At 47.5% G+C, this 24,666-nt stretch overlaps 1 protein-coding gene across 1 annotated transcript; it reads left to right on the forward strand.

Moving 5' to 3' along the window:
- Positions 1 to 21,284: 21,284 nt before the first annotated feature.
- LOC147098070 (uncharacterized) lies at positions 21,285 to 24,666 on the forward strand. The gene has a single exon (XM_085971303.1). The coding sequence runs from the start codon at positions 22,607 to 22,609 to the stop codon at positions 24,095 to 24,097; it is 1,491 nt and encodes a 496-aa protein (XP_085827429.1). The 5' UTR covers positions 21,285 to 22,606; the 3' UTR covers positions 24,098 to 24,666.

The following is a 24,666-nucleotide window of genomic DNA, read 5'->3' on the forward strand; positions in this document are numbered from 1 at the left end:
CCGATTCCCACTGACTTTAATTTTACTGGGGCTACTTGATGCCACACTTGCTCAAATGCTGCCTTGATGTCAAGGGCAGTCACTCTCACCTCACCATTGGAATTAAGCTCTTTTATCCATATTTGGACTAAGGCTGTAATGAGGTCTGGAGCCGAGTGATCCTGGCAGAAATTAAACTGAACATCGGTGAGCAGGTTATTGGTGAGTAAGTGGCACTGTCAACGACACCTTCCATCACTTTCCTGATGATTGAGAGTAGACTGATGGAGTGGTAATTGGTCGGATTGGATTTGTCCTACTTTTTGTGGATAGGACATACCTGGGCAGTTTTTCACATTGTCGGGCAGATGCCAGTGTTGTAGCTGTACTGGAACAGCTTGGCTAGAGGCGTGGCTAGTTCTGGAGCTCAGGTCTTCAGCCCCTCCAGCCTGCTCCGCCACACGGCCCCTCCAGCCTGCTCCGCCACACGGCCCCTCCAGCCTGCTCCGCCACACGGCCCCTCGAGCCTGCTCCGCCACACGGCCCCTCGAGCCTGCTCCGCCATTCAATAAGATCATGGCTTTTAATTGTCCACCACTATTTACGACTGGATGTGGCAGGACTGCAGAGCTTTGACCTGATCCGTTGGTTGTGGGATCGCCTAACTCTCTCTCTAGCATGCTGTTTCTGCTGTTTAGCATGAATGTAGTCCTGGGTTGTAGCTTCACCAGGTTGGCACTTCATTTTTAGGTACGCCTGGAGCTGCTCCTGGCATGCTCTTCTACACTCCTTATTAAACCAGGGTTGGTCCCCTGGCTTAATGATAATGGTAGAGTGAGGGATATGCCAGGCCATGAGGTTACAGATTGTGGTGAAATACAATTCTGCTGCTGCTGATGGCCCACAGTACCTCATGGATGCCCAGTTTTGAGCTACTAGATCTGTTCTGAATCTATCTCATTTTGTACGGTGGTCGTGCCACGCAACACGATAGAGATTGTCCTCAGTGTGAAGACGGGACTTCGTCGCCACAAGGACTGTGCGATGGTTACTCCTACCATGGACAGATGCATCTACGTCAGGTAGATTGGTGAGGTTTTTCCCTTGTGTTGGTTCTCTCACCACCTGTCGCAGGCCCAGACTGGCAGTTATTTCCTTCAGGACTCGGCCAACTCGGTCAGTAGTGATGCTACTGAGCCACTCTTGGTGATGGACATTGAAGTCCCCCACCCAGAGTTCATTCTGTGCCCTTGCTACTCTCAGTGCTTCTTCCAAGTGGTGTTCAACATGGAGGAGAACTGATTCATCAGCTGAGGGATGGCGGTAGGTGGTAATCAGCAGGAGGTTTCCTTGCCCATGATTGACCTGATGCCATGAGACTTCATGGGGCCTAGAGTCAATGTTGAGGACTCCCAGGGCCACTGTCTCCCGACTATATACCACTCTGCCATTGCCTCTGATGGGTCTGTCCTGCCGGTGGGACAGGGCACACCCAGGGATGGTGATGGAGGAGTCCGGGACATTGGCTGTGAGTATGACTATGTCAGGCTATTGTGGGACAGCTCTCCCAATTTTGGCACATGTCCCCAGCTGTTAGTGTGGACAGCTTTGCAGGGTGTGCCTTTGTCGTGTCTCTCTGTCTAGGTCGATGCCAGGTGGGATCTTAGTATACTTCTTTGTAGTGGTTTGGTACAACTGAGTGGCTTGCTGGGCCATTTCAGAGAGCAGTTAATAGTCAACCACATTGCTGTGGGTCTGGAGTCTCATTTAGTCCAGACCAGGTAAGGACGACAGATTTCTTTCTGAAAGGACTGATACTGGCTTTTCATTCCAAATTTATTTAATTAACTGAATTTGGTGGGATTTGAACTCATGGATCCTTAGTCCAGGTCTCTGGATTATTAGTCCAGTAACATAACCACTGTGCTACCGTACTCGTGTCATTCAACAAGTCATTGATACATGAGCTTAACGTGGCTGAAACTGCAGCAATACCCAATATTCCACTAATTGTATTAGCTATCATGTATTAAAACTGGAATATGGGTCGCATGTTCCATTATACTCTTGGACACTGCTTTAAGCAACCCAGGAAAAAAAATCAAAGGGAATTCTCAAAATAAATACTGAATGTTGAATCCGATTTCTCTTGTTATCAGCCTCTCATTAGTTTCATGTATTCCTGGAGACTCGGCTTCGTCTGGTTGGGGGAATTTTTTGAAGATGTTCTCAAGGGCCAGTATGCCTCTGTCTGTTTCTATATTTGTGTATAGGCTTTCAATGTCCATTGTAAAAAGTATCCCATTTGGGGGTACTGTCAGTGATTTTGACTATTTCTATGAAGTAGTATGTATCTTTAATATAACTAAGGTGTTTCTGTGCCGGGGGATTAGGAATGAGTCCATGTATTCCGCTACTCTATAGGATTCACTAGCACAGTCTGACACAGTGGGTCTTCCTGGTGGTTTCTCTCCTGGTATTGTCCATGCGTCTGGATGCTTGTGTATTTTAGGGAGTATGTCGAATTTTCTGCGTTGCGGTTGTTCCCCTCTCAGTTATTCAACCTGTTTCTGATTGATGTGTTTGGATTTCTTCAGTTGTGTTATTATGTTTGCAATCTCTTTTTGTGTTTCCTCATAGGTGGGTTTTATTAATTTAGTATAATGGTCTGTATTATTTAGTTGCCTGTGTGCTTCAAGCAGGTATTGTTGTCTGTCCATGGTAACTATCTTGCTACCCTTATCTGCTGGTTTAATAATAATGTCTGTGTTGCTTTTTAGTTCTATAAGTGCCCGTCTTTCTTTTCTGGTGAGGTTTTGTTTGTCCTTTGATGTGGGGATTTTTTCTATTTGTAATTGAATTTCTTTAATAAAATTTAAAATCTCAGGGTCTATCTGGCTATTTTACAGGGTCCATTCTGATGTTGGTGTGAAAGGTTGTTTGTCTGTTGGTGAGCCGCTGAAGTAATCCGTCAGTTTAAAGCAACACGCACTTGCTCTCTCTCTCTCAACCATCTTCTTCGTGTACTGGTGCTGCAACTTACCACGCTACCATAAAGTAAGTTACAATAGCTGGTGATGGAACCTCCAGCAATATACCCAACCAGAGTGGGCAACCGTAGTTCCATTGAAAAATCCAATGTAAACATTCCTTTAGAGATTCTCATCTTAAAATGTCTCCAAGTTTAAATGTGTTGATCTTTCCCTGTGGCACTTTGCTGTAAAGCCAATAAGTAGCACTGTAATAGGATTTCCAGTGTTAATCTAATTACTGTCATGCAATGCAACTTGTAACCCCAGAAATCATGAGATTCTTTGGCGTGCAGTTGCAGGCCTCTCGCCACTGGTGGTGCTGTACTCAGATCCACTATCAATGTTGCTGGTGTGAAGTTTTCCTGCCATCATCAACCTCGCCCATTGTTTCTGGATGTTCCATGGCCCATAGCCTCAGCATGCAGTGGAGCCCTTTTATTTTTAGTGGCTTTTTACAATATGTCCAAGATGAAGAACCCCTTGTCCCTCACTGTTTTCAGGCTTGAGGGTTCCTCCATTTTATCATGCTCCAGCCAGCCCAGGACTCCCCATTGAAGGGATCAAACAGGGCCTCCTCTTTGAGCCCGGAGGGAGGTGGAGACACAAGGGGTGGGGGAAGATGGAGACAGTGAGGTTGCCTCTACTTTGCTTTTGGAAACTATTATGTCCGTGAATGATTGAGACACGGACAGCAGGAGTTGAACAAAACAAGTCTTTACTGAATGAAGTCAATCGGGCACTGAAACTACAGAGGCTCACTAGCACCTTTTATACAGGGGTGGTCACTGCCGGTACTGCAGTCTGAGACCAGTTATTCTCTTAAAGGTACATACACAATTCCTCCCCTTTTAGATAAACAGTACATAACATTCATTTAACAACTAAATGATAACTAATTACAATCACAATTACGGTTGCTAGATACATTGGTTAAGTTTAAGCAATTATAAGTTCAGTCTTTGAGGAGGCTTCCTGATTCTGTCTGGATAACGCCTCTTTGGGGTATCAGGTTCTTCTGGCAAGGTTGAGCCGGGATCAATGTCGTTGTTTGGTTCATCTGCTTCCAATATCACCGATTCTGCGGTAGCTGCAATTGGTACGTCGATTTCATTGCCAGGTGTATCAGATCGTGGTGTGGAGTTGACGTTTTCCAGTGACTCTAGAATCTGGTCAGCATGGCGTCTTACAATGCTCTCTCCAACGTCCACGGTATACATTAGAGGTCCTTGCTGTGTACAAATCATTCCTGGCTGCCATTTCTCAGTGCGGTAGTCCCGGGCCAAAACTGGTTGACCTATCTTAAAACTCCTGGTCGGCCTTTCATTCATATTCTGAAACTGCCTGTTCTCCGCATCTCTTTGGACGTTTGGCTTAACCAAATCCAAGCGGCATCGTAGTCTTCGATTGAAGAACATCATGGCTGGAGTTTGGTTGGTAACCACATGTGTCGCATTCCGGTAGGCAAACAAAAAGTTGTCCACCTTGTGTTGTAGGGGTATATCTTCATTACACATTGCCTTGATAGCCTTCTTGAATGTTTGAACAAACCTCTCGGCCAATCCATTAGTGGCTGGGTGATATGGGGTGGATGTGTAATGCTTAACACCATTGTTCTTTAAGAACCTCCGGAACTCTTCAGACACAAACTGTGGTCCATTGTCGGAGCAAATCTGTTCAGGCAGCCTGTAATGAAATCTGTTTGTCTTGCCTGTATTCGTTTAGCACTCATGTATATTACCCTCCCCCACACGGTGTATAGTTTCACTTCCTCTTCCCTGACTAACCTGGAAGGTTCCAGGTCTTGGCTCCGCCCCTGACCTCTCTTACTTAAAGATCCCAGGATCTGTATGACTCATTCCTGTGAGCCAGTCAGTGTGTTGAGATGTTAGCTCTGATCTTAGTGATTAAAAGCCAACTTGTTAAAGTCTATAACTTCTAGTTTTGTGGTTATTGAAGGCACATCACAGCCCATTCCTGGCGAATATGGTTCGTAAAACTGTGATAGTTTTTTCCGTGGTGGTTGAGGACATTTTTATTACCTCTGGCCACTTTGAATGTGCATCCACCGCAATTAAAAACATCGAGTCCATGAAGGGACCAGCAAAATCAATGCGCACCCTTTGCCATGGAGATGAAGGCCACTCCCATGGATGTAGAGGAGCTTGTGGTGGGGCGTTTTGGACCTTCTGGTGTCCTGCACAGCTCTTGGTCATCTCTTCGATTTCTCTATCGATTCCCGGCCACCACACAAACGCTCTGGCTAAGTTCTTCATTTTTACCCCACCCAGATGACCCTCATGAAGCTCATTGAGCACTCTATCCGTCAACTTAGGTGGAATTACTACTCTGGATCCACACATCAAGGTTCCTCTGCACACTGACAGCTGTTCTCTTCTCGGCGAGAATGCTGGCAGCAGTGGTTCGCCATGTGCTGGCCATCCCTTCACCGTTAAATCATAGACTCGTGATAGTGTCGGGTCATTCCGTGTTTCCTTTTCTATGTTTGCATTCGTCACAGGGAGACATTCGACTATGGTCGAGTGGAATAACTCCATTGGATCCACTGCAAGGTCTTCTTCTTCCACCGTCGGCAACGGTAGGTGTGACAATCCATCAGCATTTCCATGCTGTTTAGTTCCTTTGTACTCGATGTCATATTGGTGTGCCCCTAGGAAAAGGGACCACCTCTGCAGCCATTGCACTGTCATTATCGGTACGCCCTTCTGAGGGTTGAAAATGGAGACAAGAGGTTGATGATCGGTTAGTAGAGTAAATTTTTGACCGTGCAGGTAGTGATTGAACTTCTTCACCCCCCACACTAGGCTGAGGGCCTCTCTGTCAATCTGGGCGTAGTTACGCTCGGCAGAAGTTAACGAGCGTGACGCAAAAGCAATCGGCCTCTCCAAACCATCAAGGAATTTATGTGACAGTACCGCCCCAATGCCGTAGGGAGACGCATCACACGCCAGTCTGATCGGCAGTGCTGGGTTGTAGTGAGCCAATACTTCTCTTGAAGTGATTAAGTCCTTACTCTTCTGAAAGGCCCGCTTACAGTCATTGCTCCATTTCCATGCTACTCCAGTTTGTAGTAGGGCGTTCAGTGGGTGCAGAATTGTCGACAAATTCGGCAAAAACTTATGGTAGTAATTCACCAATCCAAGGAATGACCTCAGTTGCGACACATTTTCAGGTGCTGGGGCCTTAACAACCGCTTCAATTTTGTCAGGGGACTTATGTAACCCCTCTTCATCAATCACGTGGCCACAATACGATATCTGTTTCTTAAAAAACTCGCACTTGGGGCGGTTGGCTCGTAGCCCATGTTCCCGTAGTCTAGTGAGCACCTGTTCTAGGTTGTTAAGGTGTTCACTGTCATCTTCACCTGTCACTAGGATGTCGTCCAAGTAACACTGAGTCCCCGGAATCCCTTGCAGGACTTGTTCCATCGCTCTTTGCCATATCGCTGGAGCTGATGCTACTCCGAATACCAGTCGATTATACTGGTAAAGACCTTTGTGAGTGTTTATCGTGAGATACTTCCTAGAGGATTCTTCAACCTCCATCTGCAAATATGCTTGTGCTAGGTCAATTTTTGTAAAACGCTTCCCTCCAGACAGTGAGGCAAAGATGTCTTCTATCCTTGGAAGAGGATATTGTACTGTGTGAAGGACCGGGTTCACCGTCACCTTGAAATCCCCACAGATGCGAACCTTCCTTGGCTCCTCAGACTTATTGCTTAACGTTTTCTTCATGACAGGAATGATGGGTGTCGCCCACTCGCTCCAGTCGACCTTAGACAACACGCCTGCCTTCTCCAGCTCTGCCTCGACGGCTGGGCGAATTGCATATGGTACCGGTCTTGCTTTGAAAAACTTGGGAATTGCATTCTCTTCTATTTTTATCGAGGCGGTTACGCCTTTAAGAGTGCCCAGTTCTTGTTGAAATACCTCTTTGGCGTTAGCTAAGATTGTTGACAATCGTCCAGGAGTGACGTCTTCTTTTTTACCGTCCACCGTCATTGCATGAATGGAGTGCCAATCTAAGCTTATCTTCCTGATCCATTCACGTCCCAATAACGGTGGTCCACCATTTTGCAGTATGTAGAGATACAATTTCCGTATTTTCTTGCCGTTGTATTCGACAGGCACCCTTATTTTTCCTCTGGGGTATACTTTTTGCCCCGTATACGTCGTCAAGACGATGGATGTCTCTCTCAAGGGTATGTGTGAGAATAGCCGCTCGTAGTCTCGTCGATTCATGACGGTTAGCGCTGATCCTGTATCCAATTCCATTTTAACTTGGGACCCTGCTATCATGAGGGTGACCCAAATGGTTCGGTGATCCTCTTTTGCGATTACATTGTGAAGTTTGAGACAGCTTAGTCTCCTGTTCCCGGATTCACTATCGCTCATCTGGTCTTCGGAACTACTGTCCGTCATCTTTTGTACTTTCTTGTACGGTTCCTTAGTAGCCTTTTTGTTGTCGCTGGTCTTCTTCCCAGACCTGCAAACTCGTGCAATGTGTCCCATCTTTCCGCATTGCCTGCATATTTTGTCCTTGGACCAGCAGTCCTTCTGGTCATGGTTAGTTCTGCCGCAGCGATAACATTTTGCAAATCCCCGTGTCATTTCGTGGGTGCCGTATTCCTGTGGCTTTTGTTGAATTTCCGCAGCTCCCCTGGCTGCTGCTTTGTACGATACTGCCACGCTGAAAGCCTTATCTAGCGTCAGCTCTTTCTCTGAGAGTAACTTCTTCTGTGTTCCTTCACTCAGGAGTCCACAGACAAATTTGTCCCGTAGGGTATCTGCCAGTCCTGCTCCGAACTGGCAGTGCTTTGATAGCTTGCGTAGTTCCGTAAGGTACTCAGCATTGCTCTCATCTTTATGCTGAGTTCTCCTGTGGAATTTAAATCTTTCTGCTATCAACAGCGGTGCAGGGTTTAGGTGTTCCTGTAGGACAGCAACAATTTCGTTAAAAGTCTTCGCCTTCGGTTTGGCTGGAGTAATCAGGTCCCGCAATAGGCCGTACGTTCTAGCGCCCATTAAGTTTAGCAATACCGATGCCTTTTTCTCATCGGCTATTTCGTTTGCCTCGCAATATACCTCGACACTTTCCACATACGTGGTCCAGTCCTCTATTGTATTATCAAAGGCAGTGATACAGCCAGTCTTCAGCATCTTGAAAATCTAAAATGGCGCCTCCCGCGCTTTGCCTTCTTCCCCGATTTAACAAAATGGCGCCTCCCGCGCTTTTCCTTCTTCCCCGCTGATTAAGATGGCGCCACCCGCGCTTTCCGTTGCAACCTGCAGCTCCTCGCAGTTTCCTGCGCGTTTAATATTTCTTTTTTTTATTATTTTCCCATCGTGGAACAACCCTGTGGGACTCTTGCCTCCCTCTTCTCGGGTCTGTACACTGTCCGGCTTCGTAGCACCGGCCGCGCCCTGTGTGCTCCACCCTCTCTCTCTCTCCTCTTCCCGACAACGCTGCTCGGCCCCGTTGCAAGCCACCCGCTCGAGTTCTAGACCGCCGCAGCCCAGGAAGGATCAGGGTACTACCTGCCACCAGCCCGATTAGCTGAAGCACCGTCGACAGGAACCAGGCCCCGCTTTCGACAGCTTCTCCAGCAATCTTCAACTCCGCTAACACAGGGGCGGATGCCCACGGTCGACGCCCGTTTCTACTGCTTCTTTCTTCCATCTGGCCTCGACCTCTGCTCACTTCGCTGCAGGAATGGATCCCAGGAGGTGATGCAGACTGTAGGTAAGTTCGTATCTGCTCGTCGCCAGTATTATGTCCGTGAATGATTGAGACACGGACAGCAGGAGTTGAACAAAACAAGTCTTTACTGAAAGTAGTCAATCGGGCACTGAAAGTACAGAGGCTCACTAGCGCCTTTTATACAGGGGTGGTCACTGCCGGTACTGCAGTCTGAGACCAGTTATTCTCTTAAAGGTACATACACAACAGAAACGTCCAATTTTAACACCAACCACTCAAAGGCAGGCACTTCGAAAAAGAAAAGAAAGACTTGCATTTCTATGGCGCCTTACACGACTTCAGGGTGTCCTAAAGTGCTTTACAGCCAATTAAGTAGTTTTGAAGTGTAGTCACTGTTGTAATGTAGGAAACATGGCAGCCAATTTATGCACAGCAAGCTCCCTCAAACAGCAGTGTGATAATGACCAGATAATCTGTTTTTCTGTAATGCTGGTTGAGAGATAAGTATTGGCCAGGACACCAGGAAAACTCACCTGCTCTTCTTTGAATATTGCCCTGGGATCTTTTACGTCCACTTGAGAGGGTAGACAGTTCCTAAGCTTAAGCATGTTGGCTGTGGCAAGAGCCTTGGCACGTAATCCCAAACCACTGGCTGTATCGCTGAGCAAGAACCCCAACGTCTGGCTGGGGAGTCATGCGACGTCCATCATGGAGAGATGCCAAGCTGGGCTGCTCACCACGAGTACAAGCTTTTGTCATATTGAATAAAGATCAAATGCAAAAGTCAAACACAGCTCCGAGCTTCTTTCTAAATTAGAATCAGATAAACAATCTAAAACAACATATTTTGGAATTCTCAGAATGTGGGCGCTGCTGACAAGGTCATGTTTGTTGCCCATCCCTTCCCTGAGAAGGCAGTGGTGGGCTTTCTCCTTGAACCGCTACGGTCCTTGTGGTGATAGTGTTAGGTCGGAAATTCCAGCATATTGACCCAGCGATAATGGAGCAACAGCAAACTATTTTTGGTTCAGGATGGTGTGTGACACGGTTGGGAACTCGGAGGTGGTGATGTTCCAGGGTAACACACAATTGCAGCTACAGATCCTATAATTACAGTGAGCCTACAATATGAACACCAAAGCAAAATACTGCGGATGCTAGAAATCCGAAATAAAACAGAAAATGCTGGAAATACTCAGCAGGTCAGGCAGCATCTGTGGAGAGAGAAACAAAGTTAACGTTTCAGGTCGATGACCTTTCATCAGACTAATATGAATATTGATTTTTTTCACACCATTTGATGTAAGAAAACTACTAGGCACTTGGTCTAAGCGTTAAACAAGGCTTTAATCAACTGTTTTACAACATGGAGGTCTAGTTGTGTCCTTCACTAGTTCCTGTTAAAGAATGTCCTGCGCAAGCTGGGCCCATGCCCGAGTATTTATACTCTCCCTGGACAGCGCCACCAGCAGGCCGCCCAGTATTATTTCATAAGTCATTTCCACATGAATGACAAGATTCATGTCATCGTTGAGGATGTTTTATCAATTGTAATTTTTGAACCACTGCTCAAGTGTTAAATTTCAATTTTCCTGCACTAACAAGGGTCTTGCAGATTACTGACGTAAGTATTTATGCCAATGGTTGGCTTAGTGCTGGAGGCTGGAAAACAGCTGATTTCAGGCTCTTTAAAGTCCTCCCATAAACCACTGTGGCTCACCTCTTCAGCACATGTGCCGAAATATCACGCGTGCCGAGAAGGGGTGAGCTGAGTGGATTATGTCCTGACTTCAAGAAGCTCCAAATCAGCTGTTTTCCTGCCTCAAACAGCATGAATGAGGGGTGAAGAAGCTGAGAGTCAACCTGAAAGGCAGACAATTACCATGTATGTTTGAGCCCATTCCTATAACCTGCTTTAAAGTCCTACCCTGGTCATTTATTCCAAATTTCACCCAACTTCCCCTCCAACTCTCCAATCATGATCCTTTGTCATTGTTTGAAAATGAATTCTGATAGTGAGGCTCCCTCTTTAGTGTACCTTAATCTCTCCTGAAGGTAGTTCCCTTATCCTCCTTATTCTCCCAAGAGAGTGTGAGGAGTGGGCATTTCTATCAAGCCTCTGAAATAGGGTTGCAAAATTCTGGCAATTTTTAAAAGAGGAAACTTTCCATGGGAATTTTCAGGAATTTTGGGAATTTTGAGTTTTTTTGCACACTGATGGTTTTTGTCTCTGACCCTTATATTATCTTTGTCGTCAAAATAGACATACTGTTCCATACAAATAAAAACAGGCTTTCAAAACTTTATTTAGGTTATAATTTTGAACTTTATTGAACCCCCACAAAAAAGACCCATCTAAAATAAAATAAAAAGAGCGTCAGCTTATTTAGCCTGTAATTTGTCCTTATTTTGTCCCTTTGAGTCTTCTACTCCTCATTGCTCCTCCTGATTCTCTGACTCTGGCTCTGACGTGTCCATTTCCTCCTCTGTGTCAGTGTCTAGCTGTGTGGTGGACACTTCTGTATCTGGCTCAATAAGTTGTAGGTTCGCCCGGATAGCCACCAGTTTCTCCACTCTCTTGTTAGTCAGCCTGTTGCGCACCTTTGTATGCGTATTCCCAAAAAGTGACCAGTTTCGTTCAGAGGCCGCTGATGAAGGTGGGATTTGGAGTATCACCGATGCAATAGGTGACAGGGCCTCAGATGCACAAAGTCCCTTCCACCAGGTATGTGCACTGATATGCTTGCATGATTCCCATATCCCATCCCCATTCCAAAGACCTTGCTTGGTAAAGAACTTTGCCAGACTTCCCAGAACTTGGCCCACATCCAGATTGAGATGGTGTGAGAGGGTAGAAATCACACTAAGTGCTGTTGATCTGTTCTCCAGAAAGTATTGGTCTCCCAACATGCTTTGGGTCCAGCATGTATGCTGCAGCATGAATCGGCTTGACACAAAATTCTTGACGCATCTGTATGAATTGAACAATTGCCTTCTCTGCTTTGAGCAGCAGGGATGTGGGTAGGGCAATGCTGATTTGTTCTTTTAAATCAGTAAAAAGCCTGAGAACATCTGACAAGACAGCGTCATCTCCTTCAATCTGAGCAATTGCAGATGCTACTTACTGGTGAGAGTAGTTTAAGGCTGCTAACCACTCTCTCCCAAAACACATCATCCAGCAGTATTTTCTTGACGGTGGTTTCCATATCCCCAGACTGGGATATTGCCATTTCTTGCAGCGACTCCTTACCCTCCAGAAGGCTGTTGTACATTATGACAACACCACCCCATCTAGTGTTGTTGGGCAGCTTCAGTGTGGTGTTCTTGTTCTTTGTCATTTGCTTGGAGTTGTAGGTTGCTGCAACTACCTGTTTTCCCCTGACATACTTAACAACTTGCTTGGCTCTCTTGTACAGTGCTTCCATGGTTCTCAAACCCATGATGTCCTTGAGGAGCAGGTTAAGCCCATGAGCTGCGCACCCAATAGACGTAATATGAGTGAAGTTGTTGCATTTGGATAAATGCTGCTGCATCTTTGTGGCATTCTTTACATATGGCTTTCTACAGTGTTTGCACATGTACACAGTCTTTCCATCGTTAATGCCTGGGGTAAAATGCTTCCACACATCCGACGGTAAACGTGGCATTGTTCTATGCAGAGAAATAAAGGGCATTCATCTCTGTGTCGAACTGCGGTTGATCAGCACGATTGCAACAGGGTGAGTACATTTTTGCTGATGCTCCATGTGATGGAAGCATGACCTGTACACACACGACGCTACATCACCAATAGTGTATTATTTTGTATATTTTAAATTGAAGGACAACAGAGTTCAACAAGTAACTGGTTTATTTGGTATAAAGTCTGATTTACTTACTGCATCATCACAACATCAGCAGAAAACAAAATGACTTCCCTCAGGACCCCTAACCTGGATCTTAAAAAAACTATAGCAGTCTTACAGATGCCTGCAGGCCAATCACAATTCGATATGCAAATATTACAAATAGAGGGAGCTAATCGCTCATCCACTCATCCAACCAATCAGGACACATTTGTTCACAGTCACACACAAAACTTGTAATTATTAAAACAAGCCAAGTAAGAAGATAAACATATATTGATTAAGAAATTCCTTAATAATTAAGATTCCATCTCTGTTAGTAATTTTAAGAGAGGACCTGTGGGGAAAAAAAAGAAAGAAATACAAAAAAAACAATATTATGCTAGCATGTGCTTTTTTGGGCAAAATTCCCAAAATTCCCAAGCTAAACTTCCCGTGGAAAATTTCCGGAAATTTAACGGAAACTTTCCACCCCTTTGCAACCCTACTCTGAAATGCAGAATACTCCCAGACCCATTCACCCTCCAGTATCTCATCTCACCCTGAAGAAGCAGTTATATTCATCATCGATGCCAAGGAAGGCAAATGGCCTAGAAAGTCTACTGTAGAATGTACGGTCAGGCTGTTAAGCGAAGCAAAAGAGGAAATAGCAGAGGCACTGACCATCATTTTTCAATCCTCTCTGGCTTCAGGCGTGGTGCCGGAGGACTGGAGGACTGCTAATGTGGTGCCCTTGTTTAAAAAGGGAGAAAAGGATAGACCGAGTAATTACAGGCCAGTCAGCCTAACCTCGGCAGTGGAAAAATTATTAGAAAGAATTCTGAAGGACAGGATAAATCTTCATTTAGAAAGACACGGATTAATCAAGGATAGTCAGCACAGATTTGTTAAGGGAAGGTCATGTCTGACAAACTTGATTGAATTTTTTGAGGAGGTAACAAGGAGGTTAGATGAGGATAGTGTGTTTGATGTAGTGTATATGGACTTCAGCAAGGCTTTTGATAAGGTCCCACATGGCAGACTGGTCATGAAGTTAAAAGCCCATGGGATTCAGGGCAAAGTGTCAAGTTGGATTCAAAACTGGCTCAGAGACAAGAAGCAGAGGGTAATGGTTGATGGTTGTTTTTGTGACTGGGAGGCTGTTTCCAGTGGCGTTCCGCAGGGCTCAGTACTGGGTCCCTTGCTTTTTGTGGTATATATCAATGATTCAGACTTGAATATAGTGGGTATGATTAAGAAGTTTGCAGATGATACTAAAATCAGCTGTGTGGTTGATACTGAAGAAGGAAGCTGTAGACTGCAGGAAGATATCAATAAATTGGTCAGGTGGGCAGAACAGTGGCAAATGGAATTCAATCCGGAGAAGTGTGAGGTAAAGCATTTAGGGAGGGCTAACAAGGAAAGGGAATACACATTAAATGGTAGGACACTGAGTAGTGTAGAGGAACAAAGGGACCTTGGAGAGCATGTCCACAGATCCCTGAAGGTTGAAGGCCAGGTAGATAAAGTGGTTAAGAAGGCATACGGAATGCTTGCCTTTATTAGCCGTGGCATAGAATACAAGAGCAAGGGGATTATGCTTCAACTGTATAAAACACTAGTTAGGCCTCAGCTAGAGTACTGCGTGGAGTTCTGGTCACCACATTACAGGAAAGATGTGATTGCACTAGAGAGGGTACAGAGGAGATTTACAAGGATGTTGCCAGGAGTAGAGAATCTTAGCTATGTGGAAAGACTGGATAGGCTGGGTCTGTTTTCCTTGGAACAGAGGAGGCTGAGGGGAGACCTTATTGAGGTGTATAAAATTATGAGGGGCCTAGATAAAGTGGATAGAAAGGACCTATTTCCTTTAGCAGAAGGGTCAAAAACCAGGGGGCACAGATTTAAAGTAATTGGGGGAAGGTTTAGAGGGGATTTGAGGGGAAATGTCTTCACCCAGAGGGTTGTGGGGGTCTGGAACTCACTACCTGAAAGGGTGGTAGAGGCAGGAACCCTAACCACATTTAAAAAGTACTTGGATGTGCACTTGGGATGCTCTAACCTGCAGGGCTACGGACCAAGAGCTGGGAAGTGGGATTAGGCTGGATAGCTCTTTGCTAGCTGGCGCAGACACGATGGGCCGAAATGGCCTCCTTCCGTGCTGTAACTTTCTATGATTCTATGAGATAGATGTTCCAGACTAATATTTAATGATCTTGGGTTGAGTCGATAATAGAGCAGATTGTGTATGGTCTGCGGAAGGAAGGGGATTCAAAGGCCGGATGACCATTTCTCCTCCCGTAGTTTCTTGCTACAGTTGCTATATCCAACCCTTCCCCCTATGAGTCCTCCAACATTACACGGAGGTATCCTGTACAAAAGTCTGCATCAGACCAAATCACTCTGTGGTACACAAACTGATCACTATTGTGCCATCATGTTCTTCGACACTTCCATTTTGACTTGGTTGGATGCCAGCTCCTCGTCGTCACTCCAAACACTCAGACAGATTAGCAGAGAACAAACTGGAAAAGGACTGGATGTATAATTTTGAAAACCTTTTATTTTGTTTCCATTCTATTTTAGCTGGGAAAAAAGCACTGGACTTCTTTGGAGCAATTTTTGAATGAGTGATTCTTATACTTCTCCCAGATTGGGAATGGGAGCAGGCACAGCGCCAGATAGTAGTCACACGTGCACCTGGATATGAGGCACAGATTTTTCTTTGGTCCTGAATGGTGAGTAAGGAAAAACTATTCAGAAATGTCCATTCAAAGAGTAGAATTCAAACAACAAAACCCAACAATCATTTCAAAAAAATGTATGATCTCTGATAGGTTCTAGAAATTGCTCATTTGTCCCAAATAAGCCCTGCTTTAAAGGCAGAGTCACATTTAGGAGTTTCATGGTCCCGGCACAGTAATGGGGAGTACACTAGGTTATTAATGCAATATACTGAATATGAGACCATCTCACTCTTACAGGTTCAGGTTCTTTGCAGCAGTTAGTCATCGAACAACTTCCAGTTTGCATTAAGAGCTCGCATGCCTTATAATCTGAACTCTCTGCCTATCAGCTGTCTGCCCCCACAGAGTCCATGGACCTCAGATTAACAATCATCCCAGTGCCGTAAACTGCATTCTGGAATTCCCACTACATCGTCAGTCTATATGGATAATATTACATACAGACCAGAGATTCAAGACACTAATGTGAGGAATTTAATTTTGTTATAAAGTCAGAGAGAGTTATAAAATATGTCAAACAATAGGCTTACAGTAGATAACAAGACAGCTACAAGCCAATGCAGGATCCCAGTTTAGATTGTGGCAGAACAGTTGGGTTCTGCAAGAATCTGTACTACTGAAGGGGGCAGTTAACCCCACCAGATCCAGCAAGGACCGCTCACTAATATAATTTGAATATGTTGCCCATGCACAGGGAGCACTAGGATTGTCAGGGGCAGGGTATCCAGAGATCAGCGTAAGCTATAATCAGCAACAGCTTTGACACTCTGTGGACCTGCAGCTCAAAGAGACACAGTAATTTGCTGGCATTTCCACACAAATGTCTGACCATGTGCAACAACAAACCCATCCCCCAGCCCTTTCAACTGAACTGTTCAAAAAAAATACTCTCTGAGCAGATTATCAATAAGGTGCCGACACTTCCAGTGCAGTACTGAGGGAGCTCTGCACTGTCAGTGGGGAAGTACTGAGGAAGCTCTGCACTGTTGGAGAGGCAGTACTGAGGGAGCATTGCACTGTCAGAGGGGCAGTACTGAGGGACTGCTGCACTGTTGGAGGGGCAGTACTGAGGGAGCACTGCACTGTCGGAGGGGCAGTACTAAGGGAGTGCTTCACTGTCGGAGGGGCAGGACTAAGGGAGCTCTCCGCTGCACTGTCGGAGGGGCAGTACTGAGGGAGTGCTGCACTGTTGGAGGGGCAGTACTGAGGGAGCACTGCATTGTCAGAGGGGCAGTACTGAGGGAGTGCTGCACTGTTGGATGGGCAGTACTGAGGGAACGCTGCACTGTAGGAGGGGCAGTACTGAGGGAGCGATGCACTGTCGGAGAGGCAGTACTGAGGGAGCACTGCAAGGTTGGAGGGGCAGTACTGAGGGAGCGCTGCACTATCAGAGGGGCAGTACTGAGGGAGCACTGCACTGTCGGGGGGCAGTACTGAGGGAGCGCTGCACTGTCGGAGCGGCAGTACTGAGGGAGCGCTGCACTGTCAGAGGGGTGTACTGAGGCCCCGCTGCACTGTCGGGGGGCAGTACTGAGGGATTGCAGCACTGTTGGAGGGTCAGTACTGAGGGGGTGCTGTGCTGTCGGAGGGGCAGTACTGAGGGAGCGCTGCACTGTCGGAGGGGCAGTACTGAGGGAGCGCTGCACTGTCGGAGGGGCAGTACTGAGGGAGCGCTGCACTGTCAGAGGGGCAGTACTGAGGGAACACTGCACTGTCGGGGGGGCAGTACTGAGGGAGCGCTGCACTGTCGGAGGGGCAGTACTGAGGGAGCGCTGCACTGTCAGAGGGGCAGTACTGAGGGAGCACTGCACTGTCGGGGGGGCAGTACTGAGGGAGCGCTGCACTGTCGGGGGGCAGTACTGAGGGATTGCAGCACTGTTGGAGGGTCAGTACTGAGGGGGTGCTGTGCTGTCGGAGGGGCAGTACTGAGGGAGCGCTGCACTGTCGGAGGGGCAGTACTGAGGGAGCGCTGCACTGTCGGAGGGGCAGTACTAAGGGAGTGCTTCACTGTCGGAGGGGCAGGACTAAGGGAGCTCTCCGCTGCACTGTCGGAGGGGCAGTACTGAGGGAGTGCTGCACTGTTGGAGGGGCAGTACTGAGGGAGCACTGCATTGTCAGAGGGGCAGTACTGAGGGAGTGCTGCACTGTTGGATGGGCAGTACTGAGGGAACGCTGCACTGTAGGAGGGGCAGTACTGAGGGAGCGCTGCACTGTCGGAGGGGCAGTACTGAGGGAGCGCTGCACTGTCAGAGGGGCAGTACTGAGGGAACACTGCACTGTCGGGGGGGCAGTACTGAGGGAGCGCTGCACTGTCGGAGGGGCAGTACTGAGGGAGCGCTGCACTGTCAGAGGGGCAGTACTGAGGGAGCACTGCACTGTCGGGGGGGCAGTACTGAGGGAGCGCTGCACTGTCGGGGGGCAGTACTGAGGGATTGCAGCACTGTTGGAGGGTCAGTACTGAGGGGGTGCTGTGCTGTCGGAGGGGCAGTACTGAGGGAGCGCTGCACTGTCGGAGGGGCAGTACTGAGGGAGCGCTGCACTGTCGGAGGGGCAGTACTAAGGGAGTGCTTCACTGTCGGAGGGGCAGGACTAAGGGAGCTCTCCGCTGCACTGTCGGAGGGGCAGTACTGAGGGAGTGCTGCACTGTTGGAGGGGCAGTACTGAGGGAGCACTGCATTGTCAGAGGGGCAGTACTGAGGGAGTGCTGCACTGTTGGATGGGCAGTACTGAGGGAACGCTGCACTGTAGGAGGGGCAGTACTGAGGGAGCGATGCACTGTCGGAGAGGCAGTACTGAGGGAGCACTGCAAGGTTGGAGGGGCAGTACTGAGGGAGCGCTGCACTATCAGAGGGGCAGTACTGAGGGAGCACTGCACTGTCGGGGGGCAGTACTGAGGGAGCGCTGCACTGTCGGAGCGGCAGTACTGAGGGAGCGCTGCACTGTCAGAGGGGTGTACTGAGGCCCCGCTGCACTGTCGGGGGGCAGTACTGAGGGATTGCAGCACTGTTGGAGGGTCAGTACTGAGGGGGTGCTGTGCTGTCGGAGGGGCAGTACTGAGGGAGCGCTGCACTGTCGGAGGGGCAGTACTGAGGGAGCGCTGCACTGTCGGAGGGGCAGTACTGAGGGAGCGCTGCACTGTCAGAGGGGCAGTACTGAGGGAGCACTGCACTGTTGGGGGGGCAGTACTGAGGGAGCGCTGCACTGTCGGAGGGGCAGTACTGAGGGAGCGCTGCACTGTCAGAGGGGCAGTACTGAGGGAGCACTGCACTGTCGGGGGGGCAGTACTGAGGGAGCGCTGCACTGTCGGGGGGCAGTACTGAGGGATTGCAGCACTGTTGGAGGGTCAGTACTGAGGGGGTGCTGTGCTGTCGGAGGGGCAGTACTGAGGGAGCGCTGCACTGTCGGAGGGGCAGTACTGAGGGAGCGCTGCACTGTCAGAGGGACCGTCTTTCAGAAGAGAGGTTAAACCGAGGTCCCATCTGCCTTCTCAGGTGGGCTTAAAAGATCCCATGGCATTATTTCAAAGAAGAGCAGGGGAGTTCTCTGTGATGTTCTGGCCAATATTTATCCCTCAACCAACATCACTAAAAACAGATGATCTGGTCGATTATCACATTTCTGTTTGTGGGACTTTGCTGTACACAAATTGGCTGCCATGTTTCCTACATTACACTAGTGACTACGCCTCAAGAGTACTTCATTGGCTGAAACGCACTTCAGGACGTCCTGAGCTCGAGAAAGACGCTGTAGAAATGCAAGTTCTTTCTTTCTTTCCATCCAACAGAGATATTTTTCCTTCCTGGGGAACTACAATATATACAGGTAGGCTGCCCTCTCCCCTTGTGGTAGGTGTCACTCACTGAGGGAGTTTGTGGGAGCCTCGGGTTTACTCTATCCACGGGCCTACACTGCCCATTGTCTGCTCTAGCTACGGCCTACATTGCCCATTGCCTGCTCTAGCTACGGCCTACACTGCCCATTGTCTGATCTAGCTACGGCCTACACTGCCCATTGTCTGCTCTAGCTACGGCCTACACTGCCCATTGTCTGCTCTAGCTACGGCCTACACTGCCCATTGTCTGCTCTAGCTACAGCCTACACTGCCCATTGTCTGCTCTAGCTACGGCCTACACTGCCCACTCTAGCTACGGCCTACACTGCCCATTGTCTGCTCTAGCTACGGCCTACACTGCCCATTGTCTGCTTTAGCTACGGCCTACGCTGCCCATTGTCTGTTCTAGCTACGGCCTCCACTGCCCATTGTCTGCTTTAGCTACGGCCTACACTGCCCATTGTCTGCTCTACCCACGGGCCTACACTGCCCATTGTCTGTTCTAGCTACGGGCCTACACTGCCCATTGTCTGCTCTAGCTACGGCCTACACTGCCCATTGTCTGCTCTAGCTACGGCCTACACTGCCCGTTGTCTGCTCTAGCTACGGCCTACACTGCCCTTGTCTGCTCTAGCTACGGCCTACACTGCCCATTGTCTGCTCTAGCTACGGCCTACACTGCCCATTGTCTGCTCTAGCTACGGCCTACACTGCCCATTGTCTGCTCTAGCTACGGCCTACACTGCCCATTGTTGGCTCTAGCTACGGCCTACACCGCCCGTTGTCTGTACTCTGAACATAAGTAAATCTTAGTCCAATAAACTTACTTGAAGGACACTCTACAATCCCATCAATGCAGCTCCATTTGTAGTAGATCATTGGGTTGCAACCTTCTCCTACTTGCGTCTTATAACAGCACTGATGCTGAAGACAGCACCTTGGAACAGACAGGTTGTAACATTCACTCAAAAGAAACATTCACATTAAAGGAATGATTAGGAAAGATGAATTTATACTGGGACACCGAGCGTCAGTACACTAAGGACGGGTGAAAGACAAGTTCCCACTCATAAGTTGCTGGTTCTGATGAAGTAGCAGAAGATCGTGAAGAGGAAAGTAGGAAAGTCACTGGACAAGTTGACCTGAGTTGACTTATCAGGTTCTGCACTGAGGCTCACAAACCAGGGAATCCTGTGATGTGCTTGGGGATCGAATGGTGGAATCAATGAAGTCTGCCACACAGAGAGAAGGCGAAAAAGCCTAACCCTCCCTCTCCTCTCCAACCCTGAATCAGTGCTGTGCTCAAAAGTGGAATTGAAAATTCCTGGGGACATGTTAAACTGAGTGTCCCCTCGCTGGGAATATGGAGCTGGGGTCTGGGGTGGAGGCAGTGGGGACGGAAATTTACAATGGAGGAGGGGGAGAGTACTGAGAATACGCTACTCAGTGTAAAAAGTAATGTCACTAGTGAGACACGCCATGCATTACATTTGTCAAATGACTTTTTGTAAAGGAATTGATAAATATTACTTCACTTGGACAGACAGTAGCAGACCTTCATTTCCTACTCTTGGTTTAAAGGATGAAAACATGTCTGAGCCGCAGTGGATTTCCCACCAGAATTCACTGACAGTAAACCTATGGCTGGCCAGTCCAGGAATGATCACGATACCATGATTGTATCTTTCTGAAACTCTGCAAAGACTATTACTGAACAAAGATACTGATAACAGAAGCAAAGCAGGGTTCTCTGGGAATAAGGATGAGCTTTGTTCCCATCACCCTAATGAATTAGAATTATTCATAATTTCTCAGTCTTTCCCTAAATTGGCCTATGGCTTTTGTTTTCTGTTTTGTTTTATAACTCCCATGCGATTGCAGGGCTGCTTGAGTGGTGATGATGGTGTTTAGAAGTTACCCCATGCCAGTGTAGGGCAGGCTCAATAAATTAGCTAGTCTTTATCTGTACTTTTTCATATGTTTCGTATGAATGCTCTTGGCTTGGTGGTAGCACTCTTATCTCTGAATTAGGTGATGGGTTTAAGCCCCACTGCATGAATTTAAGTACATAATCCAGGCTGGCACTTTGGTGTACTGTAGAGGGGTACTGCATTGTTGGAAGTCTTTTATTAAGGCCTTAAACCAAATCCCTGTTTCTCTGTTCAGATGGATGTAAAAGATCCCAGGCCACTATTCAAAGAAAAACAAGGGAGTTCTCCTGGTGACCATTTGTCCATCAACCAACACCACTTTAACAGATGAATTGCTTATTTATCTCATTGCTGTTTGTGGGATCTTGCTGTGTGTAAATTGGCTGCTATGTTTGCCTAAATTCCAAAGTGACTGTACATAAAAGGTAATTAATTGGCTGTGAAGAGCTTTGGGATGTCCTGAGGATGCGACAGGCGCTATGTAAATGCAAGTTCATTCTTACTTTCCGCACTGCCAGCCAACAGCACTCACAGTACCTACCAATCAATAAAATCCACAGGCTTTCCAACCACAATCCGCCTTTTCTTGCGTGTACAGTGGCAACCGTACGGAACAAAGTCAAATTTAAAATTGTCGCGGCCTAAGCAACGCATCATGTGTGAGATGCTTCGCATTCTTCCAACATAATCATCGGTGCCACCTGCACACAAATGGGGAGGAGACAGAGCAAACAGATGAGGAGGGAGTCTCACCATCAAGACAACCTTAATAAGAGGAAATACTCCCATGGACTCTTTTCAAAGAGAACTCTTACAGTCTGAATCCAATTAAAGAGGGAGTGTCTCATTCAGGACCCCTTTTTAAGGAAGGAATGGCCTCAACCGGATACATTTTAAAGAGGGATTTTTTTTCATTATCAGGATCCACTTTTCAAAGAATGTTTTCTTCAGGGCTTCCTCTACAGCCCCAGAGGCAGAGGCCTGTCCTGGGATGTTAGTATGCATAGCCTCCTGGAGCACAGAGCTCCTGTCCTTGGGCAGGTTTCTGCACTCACCGCTGAGGGAGCAAGAGCCCAGAAGCAGAACACAAACTGTCAGGAGCCACTCCATGGAGCTGCAATCCACCAGCGCCAGGCCATCCCGGGCCATAGCAACGGGGAAGGTGAGCATCCCGGCCATAGCAACGGGGAAGGTGAGCATTCCGGCCCATAGCAACGGGGAAGGTGAGCATCCCGGGCCATAGCAACGGTGAAGGTGAGCATTGAGGGCCATAGCAACGGGGAAGGTGAGCATTGCGGCCATAGCAACGGGGGACATGAGCATCCCGGCCATAGCAACGCAGAAACTGAACATTCCGGCCATAGCAACGGGGAAGGCGAGCGTTCCGGCCCATAGCAACGGGGAAGGTGAGCATCCCGGGCCATAGCAACGGGGAAGGTGAGCATCCCGGGCCATAGCAACGGGGAAGGTGAGCATCCCGGGCCATAGCAACGGGGAAGGTGAGCATCCCGGGCCATAGCAACGGGGAAGGTGAGCGGGGAGGATGTGGCTGCGGAGCTGCTCCAGCCTGGCCTGGGCCTGGGCCTGGGCGTCTGTTGCTGACGGGCTTTCCTCTTCGCTGTCGCCTGGCTTTGAGGATGTGGTGCGGTGGGAGTACGACAGCCCGGGAAATAAGAGCCCAGCTTTCGACTACAAGAGCGGGAGGTCAGATCCTGACCGAGTGAAAAAGGTTCATCCCAGCAATGGCTCCGGCCAGCCGCAGGGATTGCAGCTGGGGGACAGTGGCGTTTACCGGTGGAGTAATGACTGGTCTCCTCAATTCTCAGATGTGAATTCTCAGAACACCGTGGTTCAACCGATTAAAATAATCCGTATTGTAGGTTCCTTTGCCCTGCTGCCGGTCAATAAGAGTGAGTCTACACACAAGATCACCTGGCGGTTCTTGGGCCCTGAAAGTGAGCACACAATTCTGCAGTACACATCTTACAGTGACATTATGTCATTCAATTCGTATTTCAAACACCGAGTGAACTTTAATTTAAAGACTGGGTCTCTCTTACTGAAGAATTTAGAATTGGAAGACAGTGGCATTTTTGAAGTGATTCTCGGCCCTCCATTAGGCAGTACACTTGTGTACAAACATATCACTTTTCTCATGGAAGTCCAGGAACGGCTGCGAGCTCCACAGATCGTTCAGAGTCCTGCCAATATGCTGGATCATGTTGCGCTGAGTTGCTTTGTGAAAACCGGAAAAGCAAGTAGCATCGTGTGGGAAAAAGATAACCAGCAACTCCTGAACGGCTCACATGTCAGGCTTGAATTTAATAACATCACACTGTTTATCAAAGACATGCAAGTCTCAGACTGCGGCTTATATACCTGCACAGTGAGAAACGAGGTCAGCACAAACAGCAACTCGCACTTCCTCACCCAAAATGGGATTTTCTTCATTGTTACCTACGCTTTGGTGATGTCTGCCCTTGCTATGGTTAGTAACTTGACCTCCTTCGTTGCAGCAGCTTTCATAATCTTCGTTGCCCTAAAGAGCTCCCTAGCTCAGAACCACCAGAAGGAATTTACGACCATTTTTGTGACCTTTCAACTTTTGTCCTTCATTTGCCTGTTAATTGCAAGTCTTCTCTCTGTAAATGATGCAGGCCTTTCAACGTGGTACCATATCATCGCCGGATTTGGGTGTTTCTTGGGTTTAGCAATGCTCATCTATGTTTCCATCCTGTTTCTAAGTCACGCATCTGAACAGTCTCTGTCGTTCTTGTCCAGTAACTTTCATGGCTGCATCATTCTTGGCTGTGGACCTGTTGCCGTGGTGGCTTCATCTGTGCTCATTCACAAAGCAACAGAAATTGCTGCAAAATGCCGATATCGATATGAATTTCTGGTTGTCAGGAGTGTTATTGTTGTGCTCGTCTACATATTCCCTGTGGTGTTATTTGTCCTCTTTTACACCGTGTACATTTTTCAAACGTTTGAACTGCATGTAAAACTGAAAAAAGTGAAACGAGTATCTGAATGACGTTCAGTTCTGTAGCATTGTACACCATTACAAGGAAGCTCGATCTCAGCAGCAAGCAAGCCTGGTCTCTTGTGTCTGTCTCACTGGCTCTCTCCCTCCTTTACATAGACTGCTGTGGTTAAATGAAGGAGCTGCAAATAACCTGCTTATATAAACTTCTTCAGGAAGAGTTCCAATAGCGACATTACTAATTAAACTGCTTATTGAACTCATAAAAGGAAGCAATTGTCTGCAGACACAGATCTCAGAAACGACACTACCAATTGTTATTGTTTATCACATTCGTACACTTTGTTCTTGCTGTTTTAAATAAAATGAAACATTAGCTGTTGCAAAAAAAAGAGCCTCCCGGGTCATAGCAACGGGGAATGGTCGCATCCTGGGCCATTTTTTACAACATTGTTTTTTTTGGACAGGGTTGTTAGGACATGAAATGCGTTACAACAAACAGTGGTGGGAGCAGAATTGATAACCTTGAAGTGGATAAATATTTCAAAAATATTAAAGGTGAATATTTAATCCCATGCTCCTGCTCACTCCTCGCACCTTTTAATGTTTCTTTTTTAAGC

The sequence above is a fragment of the Somniosus microcephalus genome, chromosome 30, assembly GCF_052327205.1.
Source record: "Somniosus microcephalus isolate GS21.2 chromosome 30, FLI_Smic_1.0, whole genome shotgun sequence".
Taxonomy (NCBI): Eukaryota; Metazoa; Chordata; class Chondrichthyes; order Squaliformes; family Somniosidae; genus Somniosus; species Somniosus microcephalus.

What these genes read in the sequence shown, in the direction of transcription:
- LOC147098070 (XM_085971303.1), top strand. Translation starts at nt 22,607, where the DNA reads ATGTGGCTGCGGAGCTGCTCCAGCCTGGCCTGGGCCTGGGCCTGGGCG.